The sequence below is a fragment of the Bacillus rossius genome, chromosome 2 (assembly GCF_032445375.1).
Source record: "Bacillus rossius redtenbacheri isolate Brsri chromosome 2, Brsri_v3, whole genome shotgun sequence".
In the NCBI taxonomy this organism is placed as follows: Eukaryota; Metazoa; Arthropoda; class Insecta; order Phasmatodea; family Bacillidae; genus Bacillus; species Bacillus rossius.
This window is the reverse complement of record NC_086331.1, coordinates 122,558,538-122,578,099: the sequence shown is the minus strand read 5'-3', so window position 1 is coordinate 122,578,099 and position 19,562 is coordinate 122,558,538. Positions and strand designations below refer to the sequence as shown.

Below are 19,562 nucleotides of genomic sequence, written 5' to 3'. Positions count from 1 at the left end.
GTTAGATTAACTACACTAAAACTATAGTGAAAATGATTGATTATCTTAGATTAACAACATAAATAATATTGTAAAATAGGTTAAACTGTTTCTTACGTCGTATTAACAAAAATAGCTGTAAAATTGTAGCAGAGCTATTTTATCAAACAGTTAAACCTATTTTAATGTATTATTTTTAAATTTTGATATTATTAAATCGGTAGAAACATTATGTCTTAACGTTCAACTTACACAGGAAAGACAAAAGTATAGCAAGTCCTTACTTTCACTCAACTCAAGTCACACAAGTTGAGAGATGTACTAGAAGGTGCGCGTGCATCTTTGTGGTCACAAGACACCTGTTCTTCCAGGTGTGATTCAAAAGTATTAACACAATAAAAAAAAATTCCTCGCCTCAATGTACAAACACACCTCGAATGTAGTGATGTATACTTACAAATACTTGCAACTGTAAATAGCCTCAAATTCTGGTGTTTCAATGCTCTGTGTAAAAAGTAGCAGAATTTTTAACGAACGTGTCCAGCCGGCATGGTTCATGTATGCTCGTGTCTTTTCTACTGACTTAAGCAAGTGCTTCGTCAAGCCGTAAGTACGTCAAACAAGCTCTTGCTTGAGCAAGCAGTCTTCATGAAGCTCACCTTGTTGACAGACTATTAAACATGGATATTGAAATCACCGCCTTGAGAAACAAGACGGTCTTTGCCAACACAACTATGAATACCAGCCTAGGAGTGCTGAAAACACCTTGATTGCAAACAAACCACAAATTAATTCTGATACCCGCAGAGCATCCAGCTGCATTCCAGGGGAAGGTCAAGATTCATGTGTGTGTGCATTACGACAACTCTTACCTGGATTTATGATGTCTTGGCCAGATAGTGCATATCATTAAATTGCAGGAACTGATCCACATCAGCAATACCTGCCCAAAGCTGCTTCTGGAAAAAGCCAGAATCCCCAATGTCCAGGGCTGCTTTCTCAGACAGCTATACTCCACACTACCTGCCTTTCTTACCATCGGAACTTCAAATTAATAATCATGACTAAAAACTAATACTTGCAATGAGGTAATTATACATTACAAAGGCAGACTAGACCTTTAGACTGATTAAAGAGGTCCTTGTGGTCATCATCGCTAATGCATCATGCTCATATGGCATGGGTTGTAGATTCCATTCCAAACCCTCGACATGACTCAAATTTGTGAGCACAGAGTCGGTACCCAAGTGTTTAAGAAATCCACTATAATCTAGGAGGTCCCTTCGCCTTAAACCTTTGTGCATAACTGTGTGACGTAAAACTCTATAAAATATAATATAAAACTCATTTATTAAAATAGTAATTTTAAAAAGGTTCCTTTCAAAATTCTCTGCTACAAACAAAGCTTCCAAAGCTGATAAAAATCTTGACATCTTTGGAAATCTTTTTGTTACTTTTTATAATGTAAATTCATATAAAAAACCTGTCTCATAAAGCTCATTCTATCACTTAATATCCAGCACAATAGGTAAAAAGGTTTTGAAATGTTTCTTAAAAAGCGATATGGTCCATAGTGTCAATCATATTAGATTTTCTATGATAGTAGATAAGCTATTTCAAAGGATTAAAACCGTTTCAAAAATACCTCATTTCTTTAAATAAAAAATAAAAAAACATTTATGTTCTATCACCACCTATCAATACCAAACTAATTGAACAAAAATCATTGCTCTTGTGGCCTTGCCTAATGTCAGCAGGTGGTAGAGTCAAGATTATAACTTTTCATATCCCAATTCGTACAGACTTCCTTCTGCTTCCAATACACGGTTGTAACAAAGACCGGAGTGGGGAACACAGATGTTTGTTAACTCTGGTCGACTTGTGTAGCAGTCGAGACCTGGCTGAACCCATTTACTGGTGGGCTGCTGTAACAGTCTGTTATCGCCCGGCCCTGCCAGATGGTGGACTGCTACAGCAGTCGGGCCGCTATCTGCTGTTTTCTGCTTCGCTATGAGAAGTGTTGTGGAAGCTCGACCTCGGTACTATCTAGTGGATGTCTCATGAGTCTTTCTACTGGAGCCACTACATAGCAGTAGTATACAGCCTTTTCCGAGCATATTTTAGGAGCTGGCACGTCATCGGGCCTTGACAAACGACTTCGGCAATTGCCTGCCCCATTTAGGGTGACGACTGAGAGGATGGTCATAAATCAAGTTTTTTACACATTCCTTTCCATTACCCTTACATCCAGTGGATGTTAAAGAAACTCATTTTTTCTCTGTTTTTTTCAGAGCTATGCTGATGTACGTGTAAGTGCATTGCGGATCATAAAATATACCTATTTATATATATTTTAATTTTTTTTAATGTCAACGAAAAATACACTCTAGAGTAGCACCTATAGACTTTCAAAAAATGGTTTTGGCATTTCTGGTGAAATTTTAGCTAGCCTAATTGAACAGTTTTTCCAAAAGGGACACACACTTTTCTGCAACAACTGGTACACCAGCCCAGCATTGTTTTGTTGCCTTTATGACCGGGCAACAAATGTGTGTGGGACTACCGTATATCACACGAAAGAAATGCCTAAAATGACTGGAAAGCTGAAAATGGGATAATTTACTTTCCAATCAGTTTCAGGCCTAATGCTGGCACTAAAATGGTGTGACAAAAGAGACGTTTATATTCACTCAATTTTTCATTGAGTATGTCATGAATGAAACTTCCAAAATTGACTACAATACTGGATAAAAAAAACTTAAACTAAATGTCTCACTTGATTACAACAAATCAATGGGATCTGTTGACAAGAGTGACATGATATAGTGTAAAGCATCAGCTTATCATCAAAGTGGTCCCACAAGCTGTTTTTTAATATTATTGATATGATTGTTTTAAAATTGTATTGTTTATACAATAAATTTGTTGCAAAAACTTTGTATTCAATTTTCAAATGAAAATCATAGAACAAATTTTGGAAAAGCAATACATAGAAAGAAGAAAATAGAGAGGAGGAAGATGATAGGACTTTCCGCAGAGACTGACAGCAGGACTTCATCTTCCTGATGAATGGAGTGCATACAGGACATGTGTTGTGTGCAAAACATATAATAAGAGAAAGCAAACTTAAGTTTGATGCAAAGAATACAATGCAACACTATGTGCCACTCCATGCTTCAAAATTAATCACACTAAAAACAGTTTTTAAAATAGTCTACGATCTAAAATAATGATGGTAGGCTAACTGTATTCAGTATCTTTTTCATGTAAATTATATAAAAATAAAAAATAAAATTATATTAAAAAAAATTGACCAAAAACATGTTTCATCAGTGCAAAGTATAAAATTCAAATATAAAATTAAGGAATCTGAAGAAGCTGAGCATCCCGTACAGGGATTGTGGTTGGTTAGTCATAGTGGCTGTATCCAAGGTCAGGCTAGCCCTTCCACTTCACCGGAGTGAAAGGGTTGAATGTTCCAGTTCTGAAGTCAGCTTGATGCTATTTTCTGAGGCTGATGGAGCGCAGAAAAAATTCACTGCACACTGGCATGTTTCATTCACGTGTTTTAAATGCTATTACAAATAAAACCAATAGATGATAAAAGTATACACGTATACCCATAACTTAGTACTTTTGATTATTTATACTAATACTTTTGCTAACCAAACGTAAAGCAATTTTAGTGAAACAAAATTCAAAAACACATTAAAGTTTATCCAAAATTAGATTTTCTGGTTTTATTTGGTATAGCTTTGAATAATACTTAAACACAGTCTTCAAGTATGATAAGAATTGCATTTTGTTTTTCATACATGTTTTATGGCAACTTTTATGATAACTTTTATAGTATTTTATCAATAATAAATATGCTACATGAATTAAAATTTATTAAAATATGTAATGTGCAACATTTCATTACTTCAAAGTAAATATATATCATGCACCAAAGGCTAACGACTACAATACAGGGAGGCAGGGAAGGAGCAAGAAGGAAAAAAAAATTATGCAAGACAGAGTGCAGATAAAAAGGGGAAACACAAATATAAAATAACTAAATACGATTCAACTGACTGAAAGCAATTTAAACAGGTCAGAGAAAAAAAAACCACCAGCTCACACTAGACAGACAAAAAACATGACAATAATATAGAGAAGGTAGCACAATTATTTTCAGGCCACACTTAACAAACAAGCCTAAATAATTTTCAATTTTATATTTTTGGAGTCATGAGGGATAGTGTACCTGGGCCTTACTACCTCCCCTCTTACATACAGCCAACAGATACATCACTTAACAAAAACCAAGAAACTCTATATTATTTTTTAATTGTGTGTAATGTCTTATTCCTGTAGAAGGCATGCATCTGAGCAAAAACATTTTTCTGTTTTTGTTTAATTTGTAGTTTCTGATTTTTTTCCCATGCCATTTTCTTTAATGTCTTCTGTCATTAAAATACATATATTTGGACTAGATTAGTATTTACAATTCTTATCATGCATGTTTAGAAACAATAATCAAGAATTTAATGCATGTAAAAGCTGGTGTTACAGTGATTTCAAGAAGTCATTGAAAATTTGATTTACTTCACTAACGTCTCTCTGTCAGTAGCAACTTTAATTTTTTTTTTCTTCTGACCAAAGTTATGAAAGGAAAAAAATACTATTATCAAAAACACTCGTCTAAAAGGTTCACAATTTATTGCAAGAACTTATTACAGTTATTTTGCACATACAAAACAATTACATATTGCATTTCAAATGTACAATATTATATGCTTCCTTACAAAAACAATTCTTAGGGATCGTCCATTAATCACGTGAGGCTCGAAAAGGGGGGGGGGGGGGGGGGGGGGGGGTCGGGAAAAATCACGAAATATCACAAGGGGGGAGGGGGGGTGTAGTGAGATATCACGTGTACTCGCCGTAGTCAGGCAACAATATCCCCGCCCGCCGCAACATGAACCACCCGGCTCGGCTTGCCAGTCGCCAGTAAGACTGTGATTTTTGCGCCGAATACATGCGTAAATCACATATAAGCCTTTCCTTTATTATTTTTATGCCAGTGAGAATAAACCTGCAACCTTAATGTGTGTCTGGCCATTTTTATCACTGTGCTTAATTTTCCAGAATTAAATTAGATTATACTTATATTTAAAGATAATATTCAAAAATTTTTTTAAAAAAATATTTCATACCAAAAAAATATACGTGATTTAATGGGGAGGGGGGGGGGTAATTCTAAAAACTCACCACAAATCACTAGGGGGGAGGGGGAGTTAAAAATTTGCTATAAAAACATCACGTGATTAATGGATGACCCCTTACATCCTAAGAGGGCTTGGTAAAAAAAGGCTAGACTAACTAGGAACAATTATTTATGAACTATTCAAATCAAAAATTGTCACCATCATATACTTTAAGATTTATTTGAAATTATGTGAACTTTTTTATTACTTTTTTTTTGCATGAATGGTATTAATATGGTTTGCATTCCTATCACAAAAACTCATTTCATGTTTCTTGGCTGTCAAAATCGTAACAAATTTGAGAATTTTGAAATGCCAGGTAAAATTAATTAATATTTTCTGAAATAAATTCAAACCATTTCTTGAAGTAGCCAGTGGCATTGCAGTTAAACCTAAAAAGTTTCAATTCTGCAATAAATTAAATTCTCCTTATTTGTACAACCCAAAAACGTTAAATATGTAACTTTGGCAGCTAATTATGCAAAAAAAATGCGCTGTATATATTTTTCATTTCGTGAAAGTTAAACAATTGAAAAAGTCTACAAGTTTATCTGTAATTACTGTAAATATAAAATTTTGACCTGAAATGGGACGCACCCCCTTAAGTGCTTAGAGAATCAACATTTTTTCAAGACCAAATTTAGTTAATAATTTAAGTTTTAATTCACTTATGACAGTAATATTGAATTGTTCTAAAATACATTTGTACATGAGAGTTTTTTTTAGTAAATGGTGAAAAAGTAAACTCAAATATTTTAAAAAATAAATGTCCAAATCTGAGTTTTCACCTAGGTATACAAAAAAATTCTAACTTGGAATGTTAATTGAATCACTATCTACTAATCCAAAAATAATGTTTAACATAATGATGTGCAAACTTCTATAAGTCACTGTGTTTCAGATATTCATGATGCATTTAATGCCAATCTACAAAATTACACTTTTTATTATTTCAAATTTAGTGTCCTACATTAAAAAAAAAACATCAACTCAGTGTATTATCCTGTCAAAGTGTACTTGTTGAAACATATTTACTGTAATAATTAATATTAATTGCATTAACAACGTAACTTTAGGCTCAATACTCAAAATTCACATTAAATTTCAGTAAACAGTTTTAACAAATCTCAACCATTTTGTGGAGGTACCTACTTCATGGCTTCAAGGTTGAGGCAGGGTCTGTGAAAGTATTGATGTGTGATGGACATCCAACTCGGAAGTAAAGAAGTAGTTTGTTACAAAGGCCATAACAGCCTACGATCTAAATTAGGTGAAGTCAACGGATATATTTTCATATTCTAATTCAAACTTGGTAGGACTTTGATAAAAAAAATTGCTGATGTACTAAAAATAAAATCCTGAATAATTGACATGCAATTTATGCATACATGAAAACCAATTATTAGTGCTGACAGGGAGAAAATTCTTCAGTAAAAAATTAAAAATATAAAGGCAATAAAAACTTGCAAAGATAGTAAAGTGAGGGTTGTACACTTGCTACTTTAGTGAATGTTTATTCTGTCATCAGTAACACATAAAAAATTACACGTGTATTATTGGAGGTTAACAATAATAATTAGATAACTTACCCACAATAGATCCCTAATGATTGAACTTTACTGGAATCAATAACAAAATCTTATCAGAATTATCCTGAATCTCTTTGGACATATTGTCACAACTGAAAGACATTTTTTGTGGCTAGTAAATGATTTCCTTCTAAAAATATCTGAAAACTGTGCTTAAGGAACGAAAGATAAACATTTTACAGAATGTTGTTGTACATGAAAATGTAACACCATTTTCCAAACAAGTAGCAAAAAAGATCTTTTTTAATCCTGCCTAAACAGGGACACTATACTAACACATACTGCATGTACTTAAATAAAATACTGAATCTTAGTGAAATGTAAAATGTGCATTCGCAAATAAATATTATCCATATTGAAACTGTGATGAGCACAAAATGTTTAATATTTTGAGGCATATTAAAATTAGACCTTATTAAAAGACATAATTATCTCACACAAAGCTAAATTAAAAATATTTTGAATTTTGATTTGGTTTGAAAATAAAATTAATGCCCTGCAGAAAAGCTTGAAAATTATACTGATTTCACTATCATAATTTTATCTCATTAATAAATGAATTCCTTCCACAAGCTCAAAACCTTATTTTTAAAAAAATTTCAACGATCTATCGCTCTACAACCATTGATAAAAAAAATTGGCAAAAAACTATGTTGTGCTAGAATATATATAAAGTGTAAGTACACTAAATCTCAAATAAACCTAAAGGGACATACATAGTAGATGACTTGACACACAACAATACAGACTTATCTTCCAGCTGCTTCACTACAAAACTTACTAGCTTCCATAACAATACATTTTTATATACCTTGCAGCTGCCTTGCATACAATAAAGCAACAAATCTTCAAACAAAAAATTTACATATTTCACAGCTCCATTAAAAAAAAAAATTCAACTCCTAAGACAAAAAAAAATGAGAAACACTCAAAACCAGTGGTCTATGTGATTCTAAAACACAACTCTAAAAATTAATCCAAAAAACAAAACAAAAGTTATGTTTTACAAACAAAACTTGTGTTGTACAAGGGGGAAAAAAACACATTTTAATGGTATTTGATTCAGTTCAAATTTAGTAAAAAAAATCAAACAATTTTAAACCACCAAAAAAATAAATAAGTTAAAACACAAATATTTTCAACTGCTAATATAGAATTTTAATGATTATTGTAGTTTTACTTAATTAAACTTGGGCAATACTTTCTTCCATAAAAAGAACAGTACATTAAAGCAGACTTGCACAGCCAGGTAGAGATAATCAAACCACAAACTCTGCATACTAATAAATGAAGTAATGAATTCCTTTTTTTTCATATCATGACTGTGCATTCTGACCAAAGCATTTAAGATAAAATACCACCAGATTTTGTGTGTTATTGCAGATGCACGTAGTTGGAGACAGGACAACTTTTGATGTTAGTTCGGATTATTTCAAAATATGTGGAAGTAATTTTTAATATAATGACTTATTTTACAGAATTCATTGGCATACTAAAGGCATATTTTGGAGCTGATTAGGAGAAATGTGTGTGAGTGAAGGAGAAGCTTATATGACGATCAGTACTAGTATTTTATGAAACAAATATTTAGTTTCAGATACAATAAAACATAAAAAATACAGTGTGAACACAATATTTTTTATCCATTAAGTTTCTAGCAAAATATTGGAAACAATTAAAAAGCTGTGGCTGGCCTAGTTGCGCAGTAACGTGCATGTAACTTACGAACTTATGGAAACTGAAATACGTGAAAAACACTCACAAGCCAGTGTAAAAATTAAAAGAATAAGTGATTCAAATTGCTTATAAATTAATAAAAGAAAGAAGTTACATTAAGAGAATTGTTAGCAACTTAAGTATGGAATGGAACAAAAAAAAGTAACATGGAATATAACAAAAAAACTAAAAGAGCTCATAAAAAAATTTATATTTATGGTGTGAAGAGCAATTATATATATACACACACACACACACACACTTTAACTCACTAACATTGTAAAAACTAGAAATGACTGAATTTTGTAACAAAACAAGAATGACATTTGATTTTCACCAAAATGTTCTATAAAAAATTGTTACTCAATTGAGCCAGAAGCGAGACTAGTTTGTCGTTTAGTGAATAGCATTACATTTTATATCTTATTATAAGTTTCTAAAAAAAAAAAATTTGGACAACAAAGCACAAAACATTTTACACCTAATTGACCTGCCATTAGAAATTTACCAAATACCATTACACTTAAATTATATTAAAAATTTAAAAACAATAATTTCTGGCACCTAATTGCAGCTTTGTTTTCTGCTGACATATTTAATATTTTTATTTAGACCTGATATAAAAATCTATTTAAATGTTTAATAAAACTTTAAAAAATTTGCTTTTGAACCAAGCATGGCTCCAAGAAGGAGGGGGGTAAAAAAATCCTTCAACCCGAAATCATTTATTTTGTTTTATTTTTGACAGTACGTTAACATTTACTTAAATATCTTAATTCGGGCGATAAACAATTCTTTCATCAAAAGTAGCATAAAATTATAAACGTTTTAAGAAACATTGAAAGTTCAGTATTTGACACCATAATTTTGTAAGCATTCTTATGCCTATTTCTAACATGTATCCTTTCTTCTTACAAAAGATCCACCTGAATAGTGTTCCTGGAGCCACCCATGTTTTGAACTTCTCTCTGCCACAAAGGACCATTTATTGTACATTATGTTCAGAATATACTATAGCTGCTATATGGCACATGAGGACTTGTTGTTTCAATAGAAAAATAGTCATCAAAATATTTTTCCCCACAAGTAAATATAAAGAAAAGAATGGACAATCTGAAATTTAATTAATAACTTACATTTATATCCAATGAACGTACAACGTTAAATCAAACAACAAATTTGCTGTGACAAAGAGATTGCATGTCATTCCCCCATATTTTATTCCTTCAATAATATAGAGATTCTATTACTTTTCATAATATAATTTTAATGACATATTCCATCAAAAAGATCAATGCACAATAATTTTTTTGGTAAAAGTTTAAATTAAATAAATTTGTATGAAGATCAAGTTTTCAAATGATGAAATAAGGTGCATTTCTGAACTGCGAAGCTTCTGTGTGAAGTTCTAGATCTCAAGTGCAGGAATAAAGAAAATTTTTACCACCCGGATGGGCTCTGTGTTATGCCAAGAAAAACCAAATAGATGCCACTCAGATACCATTTAACATATATAAATAAATTAATTTAAGAGTAAGTTTGCATGGTGTATCTAAATATCTATTGATTATATTTAAAACTCTTATTAATGCCCTTGCTTTCATTCCAGTAGGTTAATCAGGGAGCAGCTAATCAAATTAATTTAATCTAAATTCAAAATAACAAAATGCTACACACATTAATGACTTCCAAGGATTCTAACCTAGAACTATTTCTTGGTCACAAAAATAGGGAGAACTTATGTAATCCCTGATAGTGCTAGGATGGCACATAAATGCAAGATTAATACCATTAGCAATGTAATGTTTACCTTTACAAACACATCACTTCTTGCCCAATTTCACTTGTACTTTCTTCGGTGGGCTCCATCGAAGACACGACACATCAACAGTCATCCTTGGACTTTTTAACTGTGAAGTCTTTATGTACTCCTCAATGAGCTTGGGTGTGACACAGATCACATGCTGCCCTTTCCAGTACTTTACCATGTTCATTGACTGCAGGGCGTAGATTATGTCTGTCTGCGCGATGCTCGTCATTTCACTGCCAAAATAACAACTTTAGTGAATTTTACACTCTCATAGTTTCAACACCTATCCATACAAAAAAAAAAAAAAAAAAAAAAAAAAAAGGGTGCGTTCACTTATGTACACGCGTGAGAAGTTATACTTCTTGGCATCATTAAAAATAGTTTTTAATTGCATGCAAATAATTGATTACAATTAACTAATAAAAAGGCTGGAAAAGATAGTCAACACAGTCAACAAAGTTCAGTTTAAATTTGAAAAATTAAATAAATTAAATAATAAATATATGACATAATTTGTACTAAATATTATAAGATTCTTGATTTTAAATATTTATTATTGATTATTTAATATTTTAAAAGAAAATAAATAATTTAATAATAATTTCAAAAATTTAATTTAAGTTTATTCATTTTTTAAATATTTGTTATTTTCTTAATTTAATATTCACTTTTCATTTTTATCAAAAAGTTTGCATTAAATTTGTTCATTTATTTTTATAAATATTTATTATTTATTCAATTTAAAAATAAATATTAAAAATTAATATTTTAATTTGATGTTCGATTTTAATTTTTATCACAATTATTTTTATAAATGTTTTATTAAATTTATTTATTTATTTTGTAAATATTAAATAACCAATAATAAATATTTAACATTAATAATTTAATAATATTTAGTATTAATTATATTAAATAATATATTAATTTATATCAATAAATAATACATACGGATAGTTCACCTCAATTATATTGGAGCATTTGAAAAAGTATAAAGGCACAATTGTTTTCACTAATATTTACGAATAGTAAATAATATTAATCAAAATATTCCGTTTAAATCACTACTGAATATAATTTATTAGCACATGTATAATTCGCACTTGTATGAAACTAAGACACGTGTTGTGAATGTCAAAACTAGAAACATGTGGATAAATATTATAAATATGAAAACAGTGATCAGAGGCGACGAGCATGCCAACATGCGCGACTAATAGAGGTTCTATTTCTATTTTGTTGGTAGATTTTTTTCGAGACTTAATGAGCAGTTTAGCGGGCAGCTTCAACCTGTTAATTTTGTTTACAGTGATGCACACGCATCTTAAAATTTCACTCTCATCATTTTTTCATAATGCGCCTAAAGAAGTATAACTTCAAAAATTAGTGTTCTAAAACATCAAATGTTAAGAAATGTTGTACATGATAGAGGATGACCCAGGAGTTTAATAACACATGTTTGTAAGAGAGATTTGTAAAATATGGTATTGTTATATATTATATCATATCATGCAACTGATACCCAATATCGTTCAAGAACAGCAAATACTTATAAATACACAACATTGTGAAGTATCTTATTTACCATTGCAAGTAATTACTAGAGATAGACATTTGAATTTTATTTTAAGCCTCTAAGTAGTATTATTTAAAAAAATTTTTTATGTGCAAACATCTTAGCTCTTGGTAGAAGAAATTTCGTGAAAATGGAACGTCTATGAACTGAAATGTGACACAAAGGAGCGGACGAATGTGTAGCAACATAAAAAAGCATATAGTCACTACTGTAAAAAGTGCCAAATGAAACTTTAAGATAGTGAAACTACCCTGGAAATATATGTGGTAAACTAAAATAGTCATAGTAAAATATAATCCCAAGTTTGAAATATGTAAGAAAACTGGTATTATAATGATAAGAAAACATATTCTCCCTATCAACTCAAAGTCCTGATGGCAAGGTGGTATTTTGCACACTTCTTCACTTCAAAAAAAAAAATGGTTCAAAGTTTGTCACTGGATTTTCTTTTTACTTATTTTAAAAACCTTATAATATAATAATATTATACAATAATAATGTTGAATCAGGTCAATAAGGTTAAGTTTTGTTGGCAGAAAGTATTTACAGACTGATGAGAGAGAGAGAGAGGTCTGTATACATGATAATTTCCTATTAAAGTTGGGTTTTATCAGTCCACATGCATTTTCCTAGTAAATAACACCTGACAGGCTTGATGCAGATTTACAACAGGTAAAAAAAGCAAAATGACTTAACAATTTCAATTGGACTGTGTCAATTAAAATATATTTTGCAATTCAATGACTTAGCTCACCACAGAAACAACTAAAAAAAATCACGATTTTGAGTTACTGCAATGATACTGTATTGTTAACATACAAATCCATATATTTCTATATGCATTACAGCCAAAATATAAACATGAAATTGAAATAATTTGGGTAAGTTCACAACATGATACCAAGCAGTACCGATATTTGTTATTTGGAGGGAAAAAAAGGAGGGGATACGTTAAATGCCTTTCAAGTAGACAAATGAAAGACAGTTGAGGTAATATAAAAATTGTGTGATGAATTGTAGTGAAATAAAAAAAAATATTATAACAGGGAAATAGTAGTGTTAATGATGTAAGACGTGGCATTTTCTAGGTGAAGTGGTACTGAGTTAATGTAAGTAAAATAATGTCTTCTGGTGAAACAAAAAAAAATTTTAGTGTTTCAGTTTTCATATAACATGTCTATATTGGTACAGTGAATTGAATGAAAGTGTGGTTGTGATTGTATATAGAAGTGACTTCATATTTAGTAATATTGAATTAATTTAATGGTAAAATGGGTAACTTTAATATACATACAAGCATAATATTGATAGCAAATGATTATTGCCGTAAAGTCAGAAAATATAGGTGATTTTTATGGTTATTAAATGTTTTAGTCATTGGTAGTATGTAGTGTTTTCTGTGCATTTTGTTTGCTGTGTTAGGTCAACAGTGTGTGTTGTGTTTGTTTCAAATTTCTGTTTGGTTAAATAATAGATTTCTTTGGTTTAGGGAGACAAATCATTTAAGTAATGTAAAATCTAGGCCTGTGATGTTCCCCGATTTTTTGGTTCTAGTTTTGGTTACATAAAATACCCAACCCAAAACCGACTTTTCAAATCTTCAGTTTTTGTGCCGAAGGTACAGGTGTATTTTGTACGTTCCTGTTACCTCATTTAATGATACATTTATCATGCAGAAAATGTGACCAACATCTCATGATGTAATAATGCAGAAAAAATATATACCGCAGAGTATAGTTTAGAATGAATTTTGGGAGGGATAAGAACCGAAAGACTCCATCTTAATTTCAGTAATTTATAGGCCACAATTTCTTTGTTAAAATTTGACTTTGTTAAAGCATATTTTATTTAAATAGAATTCCAAAAGTTCATAGGGACTGGCTGCTAAAAGTTTTTAAGTGTGATCTCTGCTTAAAAAAAAGAAGAAATTTCAAATAATATGGAAATAAATTCTTATGGCACAAATACAGTTGAAACAATATGGAGTCTTTGGATCCTTTCATATATTAATGGTACTGTTTCTTGGAGGTTGGAATATTTCTGGCTGTTTGTATGTAAAGCCAATTACAATATAGACAAAGCATGCACACAAAATTCATTGCATTAAAAACAATGTAGATTAAATCTGTAGACTATAAAGAACAAATTACATTTGAATATTAAGAAAAAATATATAAATGAGTGACAAAAATGCAACGATTAGCCTACCTATTCCATGGTTTAGGGTTAGCTTAAAAGTAATTTTAAAAATAAAGTTTTGTGCTAATGCAAAGAGTGTACTCATCATTTCTGTTTTTGTTAATCTTTTTATAAAAAATAATGAAGCAGTTAATCTATTTGTATTTAGTGAAGAATTAACATTTTTTTAGCTTTATAAGAACCAAAACTGAAATAGAGTACAGAGGTTCTTGATGTAAAACTGAACCAGTAATGCCAAAACCAGCACTGCACAGCTCTAGTTAAAAGTCTCGTTTTTCTCAGGTAGAAAACTTTTTCAATTGTTGAAATTATAACAAAATGTGAGGTTTGGTGAGGGTAGGTCAGCAAAATTAAAAATATATATAAGTTTACATCGAGATATCATAGGGTATTTATGAAGTCGTCAACCAGGTGGTGCTGAAGTAATTATGATGTGTACGTTCTTATGGTACGAGTGCGGGAATAGAAAGGTTTCAACTGGTAAGACTCACATGCTGTTTTGCACATTGTTTGCTCCTTGAGGAAATTACATCATGATACGCAAGATTATTTACCATCGATATGTTCTACACTAGAATAAGTAGGACTATAGTACACTTTATGATACCCGAGACATCTCATTATCCTTTTTGGAAGGATATGATCACGTGTAGTAAGAATGGGCAGATGTGAGCACAGTGCATGGGATTGGAGAGAGAAATTTTTGGAATGTCCTGTCTTTGGCTTTCCGTATACGTGTGCCGGCGTGCTGCGAAGGCAGGGGGAAGAGGTTTCAGCTGATGACCTGTGTAAGTCCCTGCAACCTTGAGTGAGGTGGTTCATCTTAGTCCAGCTGACCTGTACGCAAGGTGGTTGAACAGTGGTCACGCCAAGAAATCGGGCACTGATTGGTTAGCGGGTCCGGTGTCACGTAAGCAGGCGCAATGGCACAACCAGAACAGAAGGCAGTGTGTGCATGTTGAACGAGTCGTTCCAGAAATCTTGGTGCAATTATGCACATCCAGCCAATGGAGGCAGCTGAAATCATTAAACATTGAGCTAAGTACATTCCTTTTAAGAATATTTATAGGCCTCTTGGTTGTTCGGATGGTTGTTGCGGAGGATGTTGTAGGCTTTTGGGGAGATGACGAAAACGACGACGATGATGATGATGTGTCTTTTGTCGTTGTATCATGTTGTGATGCAGGCCTGATCATCTGGAGGGCCATATGACCAAAATTCATCAGTCATGTAGCTAAGTATCTAGTATCATTTATATTTTTCTGGTTGCAAGCCAGATGTGGTTTAGTTTATTTTATTTATTTGATGTTAAGTAGTTTATGACTACTGTGGCATTGTTCTCTCTCTGCTGACATAAGAGTGTAATTATTTTCATAATATCATAAAAGGTTTATGGTGGTAAATACTGTTTTTGATATAGTTTGCAAGTTGCTGAAAGTAATGAATTTAGTAGCCCCAGTTAGATTGGTTAGGTCGTTTGGTGATGGGTTATGAGCAGGTACCCTCCTCCTTGGTTTGTTGTCAATTGTAATTGTGTGAAGAGAAGTATAAAAATTTTAACTTCAAACAACAATATTTCAACTAATTTCGGTTTTGATTAGAAGTAACACCAGTTCCATACAGAAACATTATAAGTTGTTACTCTATGGAATGAAAATCTTTTTTCAGCTTTTGTCTCATAGAATGTTGGCAGTTCTTTGTCTAGGGGAAAAAAAGACTACACAGGGAGCTTTTTATTCTTAGTCAACAAAGATCCAGTGTCATTAAAGAAATTCTCATGGTTTTTTTTTTGCTGTAATACATTTTAAGTCAATTTCCATCTACTTTCTAAATATACCAGTCCCTCACTTAGCACGACTAATGAGTTCTTAAAAATGTTTGTGATATTCAATTTCACGCATTCTAATGTATAAGTCTCCATAAAGAGCATGGCTAATTTACTTAATGTTTAATGTGTTCCAAAATGTTTAGGGAAATTGTTTTCATGCAATATTAACGCGTAGAATAACACACAACAATAAATACATCAGACCATTTATCTTTATAAGCCTACCATCGAATCCTTTGTATGACAAATACGACAGCGCGTAACGGAAGAAAGGTGGTTATTTACTTTAAAAAAAATGTGTTTATTTGTGTAACACCACTTTTTTAACCCCAATCATGTAAGGCTGTAATGATGTTTTTACAACAGCTGATAGTGTAGTCAGACCTGCACACACATTTCTTCCCCCCCCCCCCCCCCCCTCGTAAAGCTAACTGTAATCCACGGTACCTCTGTTGTTTACCAAGTTGGAGCAAACATCATGGCGTCATGCCCAGCCTTTTTTGTTTGTGGCGAATTTGTGCTAACTGAAATTTAAAGATGTGCTTGTCAACACTGGGGAGTAAAATTAACATAGTACTAAATGAATTTGCGCAATCTGAAGTCATGCTAAGTGAGGGATTGGTGAACTTATTTAAAATATAACACTGTGATTTTTATTTTATAACCAAGATATATTTTCTTTATCTGTGTTCATTACGTCATGATTTATTTTTTCAAGTCAAGCACACTGTTTCTTTAAGAGGGTATTATTTTAATATTAAGCTTACTGCTAAAATCTCTGCTGCTTCCTGGCTTGCTATCATTCTGTTCAGTAATATTATTTAAATTTTGTATTATTCACTTTCATTTTGTTAAATTATGCTTGGCTAAAGATTAAGAAGTTTCAACTACCCAAAGTAATGATAAGCATTGTAAAATTATTTCCGTATCAATATTTAACAAAACACAATTTTATCCTTCACAAAACTAACGGTTGTCTAAAGAAAACTTTGTGTATTCAACGATAATATTTACTTTCTGTTACATGGTTTAACATTTTTAGTGCATTCCAGCTAACCATTTTGGAATAAAATTCTGTACATCATTCCTTTCAATAACTGTACAATTTTCCACTTAAAAATAGCTGTCTATAACTATTACAAATAACTACAAAACAGAACAAGTGGCATCACAAATTCAATGTATATCTGATCAAAAAAAAAAAGCAAAAATGAAATGTACAGATTAGCTGGACTGCACACATGCACATCTGTAATTCTTTCATCTGTATATTCACAAAAGCACAAACCTAAATCTAATAATATATTTTTCCACACCAACAGCATTTACCTGAGAGCTTTGATGGACACAGTTCCTCTAAAGTCCCTGAGAATGTCAAGCAACACCCATGACCAATAGGAACGATAACTCAACTTGCCAAGATCTGATAATGGCTTCTCAGGACTACCAACAGTGCATTCTAGTTTTGATAACTCATAACTGAATGCAATCAAGAATTTCCCATATCCCATTCGCTGGTAAGGTGGCAGTGTCAAAATACAGGCAACATTATTTCCATCAGGGGACTCTTTTTCCTATAAAAATAAAAACAAAAATTAACACAATTTTTAAAGGATTACATACTAAACATTAAAAAAGTTACACATAAACACTTTAAAAAATATCATTCTTAAACGTTTCTGTTAAGAAACCAATATTTTCTCAACTCAACAATTTATTATGTCTTTTCCTTAGTAAAATGATTACAATTCAACACACACTTTTCTTACAATGGTAAAATGTCAGCAATACCCTGAAATTCCAATAGATAAGCAGCAGGTTCTTTGCTAATACAAAATAAACTTGTTATGCCCTGTGTTATTCAGTGGGTTATCCCTAATGCTGCTTCCAATATCCTTAACAGAAGGAATTCCATATTAATTCACCAGGATCTTCTTATGTCATAACTGACAGGATTGAAGTTTCTATCGACTAATCATGGACAGTATATCTTTATAAACTCTCAAAAATTAAACCTTTTTGGTGCTTTAAATTATACAGTTCAGCACATTTTTCATGAATTGCAGTAAAATAGCAACAAATAATAATTGCAAAGTTACCTTTACCACAACTTCAATTTTAGAGGATTAAGAGCTTCTAATAATTAAAATAACAGACCTTATGGAGTAAACTGACACGCACCTTAGAGAAGTAACCTACTAGATGAGCACCCTGTTTGTCCACTTCACACAATATGTAAAACATGAAGGGCTCAACATCAAAATAGAGTGTCTTGTGGTCCAAGAAAAGCTTTGCCAATAGACACAAATTCTGGGTGTAAACTTTGTGGTCTTTGCCATCTACTTCCCAGACAGACAAAGTACCTTTACGATATATCTCCTTACCGCGAGGTTGGCGCCAAGTACACTCACTCTGTAACAAAAGAATGCTTAACTAAAAAAACCGTAAGAAAAAAATACTAAAATGTTTACAGGGAAAATCAATAATACTCTATTCAAGGATTTGTTGTTTTTCAAATAATTAATTTTTTACCAAGCAGACTTAAGGTTTCAAATATAACAATGTAAGTGGGAATTTGTTACGTCAGGGTTTGGAGTGCAGTATAAATTACCACATAAAGTAATTTTCAAAATTCTTGAATTTTTATCCCTAAAACCTAAACTAACAGTACATATTACTAAAATATGATATTGTAATCTTTGCACACAATCAGTGTTAAATGGACCGTATGTAAACGGGACATAAGGAAGGCTGACTACGGATACAAGTAGAGGGGAGGGAGAGGGGGGGGGGGGGCTGGGTTTGTGATATTCACACTTTTCGCCGGCTTGACAGGTTTCTTTGGAGTTAATCATGGTTTATTTCAATTAATACATCAGGTATTTCCAAGGACATTCATATTTATTCTTGCTTATCTTCAGCTTATCTTCTATCTAGTCGCTGTAGGTCTACCCGAGGGTCGAACCTAGGACCTCCCTCGCAAGCATCCACCCCACTGCGAACATCGGTAGGTCTCGAGGGCCTACAGACTCTACACTCGGTTTGCTTAATGCATTTCCTGTACTCTAGTGCCTATTACAAACCCTATCACTAGCCTAACTCCAGACCGATACAACCATCTCGCTTCCTGGAGGAACGCTCTCTCTTCTGACCTCTTGAAAACCCTGCAGCGCTGCAAACTGGCGTACCATCGTTCTACAGAACAAGGCACAAAATAAAAAGTTGAATATCATGGGGTGACGGTATCGGGAAGTGGGCAATGAACTGAGCGCTGGTATCTCCACAAAGGTTGGAAAAAAAATAATAAATTCTCCCATTTATATCCTCTTAAAATCACCATCTCTTTTGGAAGAGTGCAACATTACCGCGAGTTTGAAAACGTTACAAATATAGTAAAACAAAATTACCCAATATTATTTAATAGACTACATAACTGTAAATCAGTTCTGGCTCGCTTGAACAAGGCCAGACGACTATCACTGAAGAGGCATGAACGTCTTGACCAACAATCTAGTCCACGCACAAGCATCACTCAACCCCCAGACACACAAACAGAGATGAACTCGTGAATCTTATTTACATTACAATATAGGCTAAAAAGTTGCTGTAAGAGTAC

The 19,562-nt window shown here is 32.2% G+C and overlaps 1 protein-coding gene across 1 annotated transcript in view; it reads right to left on the bottom strand.

The window, feature by feature from the left end:
* Positions 1–9,257: 9,257 nt before the first annotated feature.
* Positions 9,258–19,562, bottom strand: part of LOC134529732 (histone acetyltransferase KAT8-like) — a 36,740-nt gene continuing 26,435 nt past the window's right edge. The window contains exons 5-7 of the mRNA XM_063364113.1: positions 18,128–18,358; positions 17,276–17,520; positions 9,258–10,576 (exon numbers count right to left, since the gene is read on the bottom strand). Of these exons, the coding sequence (XP_063220183.1) occupies positions 10,357–10,576; positions 17,276–17,520; positions 18,128–18,358 (696 nt within the window). The 3' untranslated portion in view covers positions 9,258–10,356. The remainder of the gene's footprint in view (positions 10,577–17,275; positions 17,521–18,127; positions 18,359–19,562) is intronic.